This window comes from Muscardinus avellanarius, assembly GCF_963383645.1.
Source record: "Muscardinus avellanarius genome assembly, chromosome: X".
NCBI classification, from domain to species: Eukaryota; Metazoa; Chordata; class Mammalia; order Rodentia; family Gliridae; genus Muscardinus; species Muscardinus avellanarius.
This window is the reverse complement of record NC_137792.1, coordinates 10,325,110-10,337,261: the sequence shown is the minus strand read 5'-3', so window position 1 is coordinate 10,337,261 and position 12,152 is coordinate 10,325,110. Positions and strand designations below refer to the sequence as shown.

General features: G+C 44.3%; 1 protein-coding gene across 1 annotated transcript in view; it reads left to right on the top strand.

The window, feature by feature from the left end:
* Positions 1-12,152, top strand: part of CTPS2 (CTP synthase 2) — a gene marked incomplete at its 3' end in the record, with an annotated part of 101,063 nt that overhangs the window by 72,431 nt on the left and 16,480 nt on the right. The window contains exons 14-15 of the mRNA XM_080719600.1: positions 6,059-6,114; positions 8,235-8,331. Of these exons, the coding sequence (XP_080575726.1) occupies positions 6,059-6,114; positions 8,235-8,331 (153 nt within the window). The remainder of the gene's footprint in view (positions 1-6,058; positions 6,115-8,234; positions 8,332-12,152) is intronic.

Below are 12,152 nucleotides of genomic sequence, written 5' to 3'. Positions count from 1 at the left end.
ATGTCATTAGCACTTAAACACAGCAAGGGAGAGATTTACCTGCCCAAAGTCCATTAGTTAAATGGTGTAAACCAGGGGTCGGTAAACTTTTTCAATAAAGGGCCAGGTAGTAAACATTTTTGACTCGTAGCTATTGCAGCGTGAAAGTAGCTATGGGTAGCTATATAAATGAATGAACATGGCTGTGCTCCAATAAAACTTTATTTATGGCTGCTGAAATGTCATTTCACACAATTTGCTGGGTCATTTGCAATTGTCGAACCATTTGAAAATGTAAAAACCATTCTTAGTTCAAGGGCCAAACAAAACCAGGGGGAGCATATTGTGTGGTGGGCTGAGCTGTAGTTTGCTGAATCCTGGTGCCAACAAACCCACCATGGTGGAGGCAGTGGGACTGCTCCCTTGCTAGGGAAGCGGGGAGACACCATCTCCCCTCTTCTCAATTTGCCAGCATCAGTATCCTGTCGAGAGACAGGACAGGACCAAGAGGGCTTTCAGAAGCCGTCTGATCTGACCTCTTTACTTTTCAGCTGAGGAAGCAGAAGTCCATGAGGTGAAGGATGCCTGGTCAGTTGGAAATAGGACTTGGGTCATTGTCCCCACTAAGACCTGCTTCTCCGGCTCTACATTCCCACTCTTGTCATCCTTTTCCAAAATAGAACTCTTTTGAAATTTAAATTTGCTTATCTTTTAATACTAGGGATTGAATCCAGGGATGTTCTCCCTCTGAGCTCCACCCCCAGCCCTTTTTACTTTATTTTTTATTTTTTATTTCTGCGGGTCTAGAGATGGAACCCAGAGGCATTTGACCTCCGAGCTATACCCCCTGCCCTATTTTTTATTCTTTAATTTGAAACCGGGTCTCACTGAGTTGCAGAGGGCCTCACTAAGTAGCTGAGGCTGTCCGCGAACCGCGATCCTCTGGTCTCAGCCTCCCGAATGCTGGGATTACAAGTGTGCGCCACCACGTCCAGCTTTTATTTTTATTACTTTTGATTCTATGTTTTGGTATTGGGGATGGAACCCAGGGGCATCTACCTCCAAACTATATCCCAACCCTATTTTTATTCTTTATTTTGAAACAGGGTCTCACTAAGTTACGGAGGGCCTCACTAAGTAGCTGAGGCTGGCCGTGAACCTGCGATCCTCCTGCCTCCCAAGTATTGGAATTACAAGTGTATGCCACCACGCCCCGCTAATTTTTATTTGAAACAGGGTTTTGCTAGGTTGATGAGAGTCTTACTACTTGTTGAGACTGCCCTTGAACCTGCGATCCTAGTGTCGCAGCCTCCCAAATACTGGGATGACAAGCGTGCACCACCATGCCGGGTTCATTTTTTATTTTTTGAAACAGGGTCTTGCTAAGTTGCTGAGGGTCTCTCTAGGTTGCTGAGGCTGATTTCAAACTTGTGATCCTCCTGTCTTAGCTTCCCAAGTATTGAGAAGGCTGGCTTGTGCCACTGTACCCAGCTCTAAAATGTAATTCTCTCTCTCTCTTTTTTTCTGGTGGTACTGGGGTTCCTGGAAGCCCTTCTACCTCCGGGCTATGCTCCCAGACCTATTTTTATACTTTTTTGTTTGGAAACAGGGTCTCTTAAGCCAGCGCGGCTGGCTTCGAACCTGCGCGATCCTCCTGTCTCCGCCTCCCAAGCGCGGGGATTACAAGCGTGCGCCACCACTCCGGCCTAAAATGCAGTTCTTTAAACACACATCATGGAATTGTACTCACTGAATGTGCTCCCTTTCAGATTTGCATATTTCATTGCATGACTCAATTTAAAAGAAAACACCAATCCCAGTACTTGGGAAGCTGAGACAGGAGGATTACAGGTTCAAAGCCAACCTGAGCAACTTAGTGAGACTCTCCTTCAAAACAGAAAATAAAATAGGGCTGGGCATGTAGCTCAGAGGTTCAATGCCCAGTACAAAACAAAACAGAACAAAACAAAACAATTTTACCTTTTATTTATTTAAAAAAATTTTTTTATATTTTATTTGGAAACAGGGTCTCACTAAGTTGCTGAGAGCCTCACTAAGTAGCTGAGACTGGCTTCGAACCTGTGCGATTCTCCTGTCTCAGCCTCCCAAGTGCAGGGATTACAAGCATGCGCCACCACGCCTGGCCTTACCTTTTAGATGGTAGGACTTGTCTCCCCTGGTGACAGTATTAGTTGATTGATTACCCCATTAGATGACTTTGGAAAAGCAGGGAGAATTGGCACAGAGCAGTTAAGGGTGAATGGGGTACTTCGAAGAGTAAGATGTGGAGGTAGAGGGGTTATGTTTAGGTGAGAGGGGAGCCAGTATTGTAGGAATGATTATTGAACCGTATCATTTGGCTTGTGGCTTCCAACTGAGCACCAGAAATGGGAACATAATAAAACACAAAGAAATTTAGACAATAGCCGGGTGTGGTGGCGCACGCTTGTAATCCCCGTGCTTGGGAGGCTGAGACAGGAGGATCGCACAGGTTCGAAGCCAGCCTCAGCTACTTAGTGAAGCTTTCAGCAACTTAGTGAGACCCTGTTTCCAAATAAAATATAAAAAAGGTCTGGGAGTATAGCCCGGAGGTAGAAAGGTAGTACCACACACACAAAAAAAATTTAGACAAGGTTCCAATCTTATTCAGAGCACAGTTGACAGTATGTTTGATAACATCTCCAAAATGTTATAGATCCTGGCTTTCATTTGTTTCACTAAGTCCTGGAGGCATTGCCAAGACACCAGGAAAGGAAGCAAATCTTTGTTGAATGTTTTGTTCAAACCCCTACTACCTCCTAGAAAGAACATGGTTTCCGGGCTGTTGGGTGAACCGAGCTGGATATTGAGCAAACAAGGTTGGGTACTATACAATCTTCTACATGCATTAAGTAGGCATGGTACCTAGCATCAACCCAATTGAAAGCTCCCTAATGCTTATGCCCTTGAAACCAGCACCCAAGTATTAGAGCTGGGGAGTCAACACAAGGGTGTTCTATCTCCAAGCTATACTCTCAGCCCTTTTTATTTTAACTTTGAGATGGGATCTTGCTAAGTTGCTGAGGCTGGCCTCGAACCTGTGATCTTCCTGCCTTAGCCTCTCAAGTCCTGGAATAACAGGTGTGCAGCACTGCACCCAGCCAAGTGGCTCAATCTGAAATGTGGATGAACTGAATGAAAGCAATGGGGATATGGCAGAGCGGAACTTTCAGGGGCTGGAAAAATTGCTTTTGCATTCTTTTTTCTTATCAAAACTGATACAGAAAGCCAGCTTCTAATTTCTAGAGTGATTAGATTGTTAGGAAGTTTAAAAACACACAAAAACCCTTTGCCGGGTTAATGAGGTGATTTACAAAACAGTCTAAAAGTCCACAGCATGGTGATTTGTCATTGTGCTGAGACACTTACTGGAAAGTGTAGTGGTGCCTGCGAGTGTGCCAGCCGCGCAGAACTCAGCTCCATCCTGCAGTCTGGCTCTCTTCCTTCCTCCATCCTGCCTCCTTGTACTGTGTAAACCATTCACTAAAGTGTATTTGTTAATCTAGAGAGCTGGGTATAGTGGCGCAGGCCTATAATCCCAGTACTTGGGAAGCTGAGATAGGAGGATCACAGGTTCAAGGCCAGCCGCAGCAATTTAGTGAAACCCTCAGGAATTTAGTGAGATCCTCGGCAACTTAGTGAGACCCAGTTTCAAAGTAAAAAAGGCGACTACAATGTACCAATAAAAAAATTTAAAAAAATTAAAAAGGGCTAAGAGTGTAGCACAGAGGTAGTTCACCTGTGGCTTCAATCCCCGGCACCACACACTCATACAAACGGTGAATATGAAGGCTCATAGGTCAGGGACACAGCCCCTTTAGTCCTCAAGTAGATGACATTTATGCACCCCTTACCAGACTGGTACTTGCTAACCACCTCACCAATGTCAGCAGGCGCGGTGGGCCCGAGGCCAGCCCCTGGGCGTAGCTACTCACGCTCTCTCTACCTCAGTTTCTACATCTGAAAGATGGGGACAAGAAGAGTGCCTGTCTCTCTCACAGGGTTCTTGTGAGGGTTAATGGGGTTTACACGTGAGTCCTCAGGCCAGTGTCTGGCACAGAGAAGGCACTACTCGAGTGTGGCCTTTGGGTGCAAGTGTGAAGTGCTTATTGTGTTGACCTGTGGTCCTCTCAAAGCTGGGGGTCAACTTTGCTCATGACCTCGCACTAAGAATTGGGGTCATAGCTGGGCGTGGTGGCTCATACCTATAATCCCAGTACTTGAGTGGCTGAGCCAGGAGGATTGCAGATTCGAGGCCACTGTGTGATAACTTAGAAAGACCCTGTTTTAAAATAAAAAAAAAAGCTGGGCATGGTGGCGCATGCTTGTAATCCCAGTACTTGGGAGGCTGAGACAGGAGGATCAAAGGTTCAAAGCCAGTCTCAGCCACTTAGTGAGACTCTCTGCAACCTAGTAAGACCCTGTTTCCAATAAGGAATAAAATTGGGCTGAGGCTATAGCTCAGAGGTAGAATGCCTCTGGGTTCAATCTCTAGTACCAAAGTCAATCAATCAATAAAAAAAAAAGGGCTGGGGATGTAGCTCAGTTGTAGAATACCCCTAGGTTCAATCCCCGGTACCATGATGATGATGACGATGACGACGATGATGATGATACCATGATGATGATGATGATGGTGGTGGTGGTGGTGGTGGTGGTGGTGGTGGTGGTGGTGGTGGTGGTGATGTTCAGGTGGGCTACTGTGGCTCAGTTTGAGAATAACTGTCTAGTAGGTATGAGGCCCTGGGTGTGTGTGTGTCGTACTAAGGTAGTGGGAGGGAGAAGAGGCTGGCTCCAGGAGAGGGCAGCAGGCATCCCCTGTGTCTCGCAAGTTCTCTCCCTTCCTTCTGTTTCTCCTCCTTGTCCCCCTTACCTGCCAACACAGACTATCAGAAGGATACATAAAAGCTATGGAAAGAGATGCTAAAATGAGGTAAGAATACTAAATAGAAAGAAAAGGAGATAAAAGGCACAAAAAAGAATGAAACACTACACCGTGGAGTCAAAAGCACAGATCACAGTTTTTTAAACTGAGATGTTTTATCCTTGCAAACTGAGATAAAAGCAGATCACATAAATAAAATTAGGAAAAGGGGAGGACTTTAGATACTGCAAAGCAATGAGGTATTTTATAAAAATTGGAAGGAGACTCCACTCAAATTCAAAGGTAGTCAGTCCTTGAAGGAGCGAGCCAGTAGCCAGCCCTGCCTCTGCATGTTCTAAGCACCGGGAATAAAGGCTTCATATCCAGTGTTTCAGCCATTCCGCTCAACACCCCTAGGACCCATAGGCCATTTTGCATGGGAGAAAGGCAGCTTAGCCAGGGGAAGTCACTTGTCCAGGTCATTTGGTAGAAAGTCACTGAGCTGACTCTTGACCACTTGGACCTCAGTCAAAGAAGAAAAACCCTATAGGCCCGAGTGCTGAAAGCCATCTCTTCCCGAGAGTCCCAAGATAAGGTTCCACAGGTTTCAGGAGGAGTGTGTTATGCAAGGAAAGAAGGGGGAAGAGAAGGTGACTACTCCACCCCTGAGGCCCTTCTGAAAGTCAGTCTGCAAGCGTATGTATGGCTTAAAGAGGAACATGAGCACTGATCCATACTGGACCCAGTGACTAGGCTAATAGGGCCAGGTGGGGAATGAAGACAGGCAGCCGTGAGAAGCGATAGAGCTTCAGCGCAGTGACCGTAGCAGCTGTAGTGGGCTCGGGGTTAGAGAGGTACTAGGGAGTGGCGTGGACTGGGGAAAGTTGACAAGCGTATGCCCTGTGAAAGTAGTAACTGCACTGGGTTACTATAATCCCAGTACTCAGGAGGCTGAGACAGGAGGATTGCAGGTTGGAAGCCAGCCTCAGCAATGTAGTGAGGCCCTCAGCAACTTAGTGAGACCCTGTTTCAAACCAACCAACCAACCAACCAACTTAAAAAAGGTCTGGGGGTGTAGCTCAGAGGTAGAATGCCTCTGAGTTCAATCCTCAGTACCACAAAAATAAATAAATAAATAATTACTCCAGTCCTAATCACACTATTGTATGTTCACAGGGAAACTTTACGGTGATGTTCCTTTTATAGAAGAAAGACACAGACATCGGTATGAGGTATGCCTTTCACACTGAATTTCCGTGGAATGTGGGTGCTTAGTGTGAGGAACCCCAAGTTTTACAAGTGGGCCTCCGGAGAAGGTCTTCAGCCAGTAGTATCGACAGGGGCCAGAGAAGGCACGCCAGGTTTCCCAGTCTCCCACTTCCAGAGGTGGCGGCCACGGCTGGGGGACGTTCTCCTCTTGTTCCTCAGCCAGGTATCTGCACAGGGGCATATGAAGGTTCTATTTCACTTTGTCATCTTCTAGGTCAAGGTAAGATCACTATTCCCCTTCCTGAATTCCTTGCCCTTTCTTTTCCAAGTTTAGAAAAAGGGTGCGATCTCCAAAAAGGATCTGAATGCCTTTTGGGATAGAGATGAGTTCCTATATATCATATGGTGGATTCTAGGTGTGGAACACTCTTTGGCAGCTTACACTGAACTTGAGGCTCAATGTAAGCTAATGACTGAGAGGAGTTAATTGTTGAGATTGTCATATGAGAAGCAGAGGTGTCCAAAACAGCAGGTTGTCTATATCAGGATTAATTAATATATCAATTATGATGCTTGTACTATGAGCAACAGAAATCTCTGCTTGTCATTCACTCAAACCAGTCTAGCTGGACATGGTGGCAAATGCCTGTAGTCCCAGTACTTGGGAGGCCGAGATGGGAGAATTTCAAATTTGAGGCCAGCCTCAGCACCTTAGAGAGAGACCCTGTTTCAAAATAAAAGAATAAGCCGGGCGTGGTGGCGCACGCCTGTAATCCCCACGCTTGGGAGGCGGAGACAGGAGGATCGCGCAGGTTCGAAGCCAGCCGCGCGCGCGCTGGCTTAGGAGACCCTGTTGCCAAATAAAAATGTAAAAATAGGTCTGGGAGTGTAGCCCGGAGGTAGAAGGGCCTCCAGGAACCCCAGTACCACCACCAAAAAAAAAAAAAAAGAATAAAATAGGGCTGTGGATATAGTACAGAAGTGGAATGTCTCTGGGTTCACTCTCCAGTACAAAGAAAGCACCAGTCTAAACAATAAGGACATTTGTTATTTCAGATAACAGGTAGTCCAGATCCTGGTCTCTGCCAGGCACGGTTCAGTCAGGGGCACGGTTGTCTCTGCGGTTCCCTCCCTTTGTGTGTCTGCAGCGCCCTCTCTCCAGTCTCCCTCAGAGCTGCAAGATGGCTGTCAGCAGCATTTGAGGCAATGTGCAATTTTTCTTCAGTCTGATTGGGTGAATTTAGATTACCCGCCCACCTGTGATTTAGTAATCATTGCAGTGTAATGCTTAACATCGATAGGTTTCAACCTGGGTTCTTTGTGTGTTACTGGGGACTAAATCCAGGGACCTTCTACCTCCAAGCTACACCCCCAGCCCTATTTTATTTTTTTATTTGGAAAGAAGGTCTTGCTAAGTTGTTGAGGTCCTCGCAAAGTTGCTGAGACTGTCCTTGAACCTGAAATCCTCTTATCTCAGTCTCTCAAGTGCTGGGATTACAGGCATGTACCTTATTTTTATTTTTTATATTTTGAAGCAGGGTCTCACTAAGTTGTAGAGGCCTTACTAAGTTGCCGAGCTGGCCTTGAACCTGTGATCTTCCTGTCTCAGCCTCACATATACTGGGGTTACAGGTGTACACCACCATGCCCAACTTAAACTTGGGTTCTTGTGACATTCTTCTGCCAAGAGGATGGGTTGATCTTATTTGGCTTAGTCCAATTGGGATCAACTTCTGGAATGGGTCAGGTCCCCATGCCCAAAAGAAAGAAGAGTTTCAATCCTCAAACAAATTTACAATTTGGGGAGAGATGGTTAAGTCCGAGTAACTCAAGGAAGAAGTGAGTACAGGAATGGTTATAACAAGCTCGTCCCAAGGTTCTAAGTCAGAAGACCCGTGTCACCATCCTACTCTTTGGTTCTCATCTTTGGGTGATCGAAGGTGGGCTTCCCAGATTTAGGTGATGTGATCAGGCTTTGTGTCTTGGGTTCATCATGAACTTAAAATTAGCTGTTGTGTGTTGAATACAGAACATAAGTGCTAGTTCAAGGATCAGTGCAATGGAGAACCCACCTAGCTTTCATAAGTTGATATGTCCGCATCACACGGAAGCTCTAAACCAACATAATTTCCTGTGTTTCCAGGTGAATCCTAAACTGATCAACCACTTTGAGCAGAAAGACCTACATTTTGTAGGTCAGGATGTCGATGGGGAGAGGATGGAAATCATTGAATTGGCAAGTGAGTGGACTCATTTATATAACGCTTTATAGGGAATTTGCAGTCAACTACAGACTAATTTGAAATCCACTGATTTTGGTCCCTTTCTCTCTATCTTATATTTTGTGTGCGTTGTGTGCGCACACACCCCTAGATTGTGTTAGAGGTGTTCCACCTCTGAGCTGCATCCTCGGCCTATTTTATTTTTTATTTTAAAACGAAGTCCCACTAAGTTGCTGAGGCTGGCTACCAACTGGAGATTCTCCAATGTCAGCTTTCTGAGTTCTGAGGTTAGGAGTGTGAACCACCCAGCTACAGTGGACACTAAATGTGCACTCTAGATGCTTGTCACTAGACCCCTTACCAGGGTCTCCAGGTGCCTTATATAACTTTTACAAAGTAGATAATGCTCCTATCACTTTACAGAAGAGGCTAGAGTGCAGGGAAGTTAAATAACACGCCCGCGGCCATCAGGGGGCGCTGGTGAGGCTGGAACAAACCCAAGTGCTTACCTCCTTCTGCCACAACCTCTGTGGAATTTTCTTTTCTTTTCATTTTTGTTTGATGCCCGGCCTAAGATGATCAATCCCTGCCTAGACGTTAGAATTAGAATAACAAGGATTCCAGGAGTCTTCTGAGGAGAGTGCCCATCATTTAGAATGAAAGCGTGGATCACTGCTGTTGAAACCTCGAGAATTTCTTACGTGAATCGTTGTTTGTTTGCTTTGTTCACGTACTTGTTCTCTGTTGTTAATTCTCGGGGTTCTCATCACTGTCGTCAAATGCTGCGAGGCCTCTTTCATCACAAAGATTTAGAGTCCTGTTGACACTTTCAAGTTTAATGTGGGTTGGAGAGGAAGTGAGAGCCACTCTAACACCTGGCAATTTTAAAAAGCTGACTGCAAGGGAATTAATTTTCTGCAGGAAGATGCCTCAGAAGCTTTTGATCTTTAGGACCCCCTAGAAACATATTCAGGAGTTACCACCATTCCTAGAGGGTTCTAACAGGAACAACAAGCTTGGGGTTTGTATAATGTCAAAAATTGGTTCGCAGCAATTAAAAGCATCATTATTAGTACGATTAATATTTCGTGGTGCTCGAGAAGGAACCCAGGGCCTTGCACATGCTGGGCAAGTACACTATTACTGAACTACATCCTCAGCCTTCAAGAGCATTATTGTTATTTATTTTTTGTGCTTTTTTGGTGCATTACAGTCTCACATCACAATGTGAATCAGGTTGAGAATGACATACATGCTCACACTCTTGGTTCCCCCGCCTCCCTATTTCCCTCCTTCCCAATACAGAGTACCCAGATTGACGTCACTAAATATTCACCTGCATACGCGTAGTCTACGGTATTATTTCTATTAATGAACCTAAGTCTTCCTTCACTCCTACCCTTATATCTCTGCCCTGGCTTTCCTGAGATTTTCCTCATCATCTGGAGTCTCTCTTGTATCCCAATTACTCCCCATCCTGCACATATTAAAGAAAACATATGACCCTTCACTCTCTGTGACTGGCTAATCTAGCTTAACATAATGTTCTCCAGGTCCTTCCATTTTCTTGCAAATGATGTAATTTTATTTTTCTTTATTGCTGAGTAGAATTCCATTGTGTGTATTTCCCATAATTTTGTAATCCATTCATCTGTTGATGGACACCTAGGTTGGTTCCATAATTTGGCTATTGTGAACTGTGCTGCTAGGAACATGGGTATGCGTACATTACTGCAGTTCTCTGGCTTCAACTCCTTTGGAAAGATACCCAGTAGTGGTATGGCGGGATCATATGGTAGATCCATTCCCAGTTTTCTAAGGACTTCCCACACTGATCTCCATAGCGGCTGAATTAGTTTGAAATCTCACCAATGGTGTATAAGAGTTCCTATTTCCCCATAGCCCCGCCAACATTTATTGTTATTTAACTTCTTTATAATTGCCATTCTGATTGGGGTTAGAGGGAATCTCAGGGTAGTTTTGATTTGCATCTCCCTGATTGCTAATGATGTTGAACTTTTTTTTCATGTATCTGTTGACCATTTGTATCTTTTCTTTTGTGAAATGTCTATTCAGTTCAACTGTTTATTTCTTGATTTTGGGTTATTAGTTTTTCTAGTGTAAAATTTTTTAAGTTCTTTGTATATTCTAGATCTTAGACCTCTGTCAGAGGGAAGGCTGGTAAAGACCTTCTCCCATTCTGTACGTTTTAACTTTAGATTCTTGATGATTTCCTTTGATGAGCAGAAACTTTTTAGTTTGATGCCATTCCACTTATTAATTCTTGTTTTAATTTCCCGAGCTTTGGGGGTCTTACTGAAGAATTTTTCTACTTGTGCCTATATGTTGGCTGAGAATTATTATTATTATTGTTATTATTAGTAGTAGTAGTAATAGTAATGCTGGGGAATTCAACCCAGAAGCAGTCTACCTCTAGGGTATATACTCAGCCTCCCTTTAAAAATGTTTTTTGGAACAAGATGTAAGTTGTTGAGAGTCTTACTAAATTGCTGAGGCTAGCCTCCAACCTTTTAAAGGTGCTTTATCTGACTGATAGAACATCATCAAAATAAAAACTTTTAGTTTCTCATATTAGTATAGAGACTTTTTGGATAGAGTGTTTTAAAGCAATTCATTCAAGTATCTTGTCCCTGGCTATAATGCAATTCATTGCTTAGATTCCACCTGTAGTGCTACACGAATACAGTTCCTGTCTGCTTTCTTTCCAAGACATCCTTAGATAATATGCTATGAGATTTTTCTGTCTTAAATGTAAACATCGCTTAGTGTCTTCTCTATGTGTGGAAGACCTATCTACTTTCCTTCCTTTCTTCCTTCCTTCTGTCCTGGGAATTGAACCCAGGGACATTGTACCTCCAAGATACCACCCCAGCCCTATTTTATTTTTATTTTCAGACAGGGTCTCAGTAAGTTGCTGAGGACCTTGCTAAGTTTCTGATGCTGGCCTTGGACCTGCAATCCTCCTGTCTCAGTTTCCCAAGTACTGGGACTACAGGCATGTATCACCAGGCTGTTTCTCCTTTTCTTGGGGAGACGTATTCCTGGAAGAAGGTACCAGTCTTCTTATAAAACTCTCACATATGAGTGTCCCTCTGAGTCGAGGAGGCTCTTCTTAGATATATTTTACACTGGTTCTAGGGTCAGAGCTGCCTAGTAGAATTTGCCACGATGATGGGACTGTGCTGCTCTGTTCAGCATGGTAGCTATTAGCCACGTGTGGCTATTGAACACTTAAAACATGTTCAGTTAATTCTAATGAATTTAAATAGCCATGCGCCTGAGGCTCCTATTTTCTATAGCAGAACATTAAATGGCAACCTCAGGAGAATGGACTTTCTCATCAGTCATCGTGTGTGTGTGTGTGTGTGTGTGTGTGTGTGTGTGTGTGGTTCTGGGGATTGAACCCCGGGGACATTCTACCTCTGAGCTTCACCCCATTTTTACTTTATTTTTGTTTTGAAAAATGATCTTGCTACATTGATGAGAGTCTCACTACTTGCTGAGGCTGTTCTTGAACCTGCAATCCTCCTGACCCGGCCTCTCAAGTACTGGGATTACAAGTGTGGGCCACCACACCCGGCTAGAATTTGTGATTTTGAATTCTGTATTACATATACATTTCACTGAAAGCTTTAATGCTATTTTACTTCCTTTTATAAAACATTTTTGTGTCTTCAATTTGATAGATCCCTTTGTGTGTGTGTGTGTGTGTGTGTGTGTGTGTGTGTGTGTGTCTGTCTGTCTGTCTGTCTGTCTGTCTCTGTCTCTCTGTGTTGTAATACCAGGGAATAAAGCCAGGGGCATTTTGCCTCCGAGCT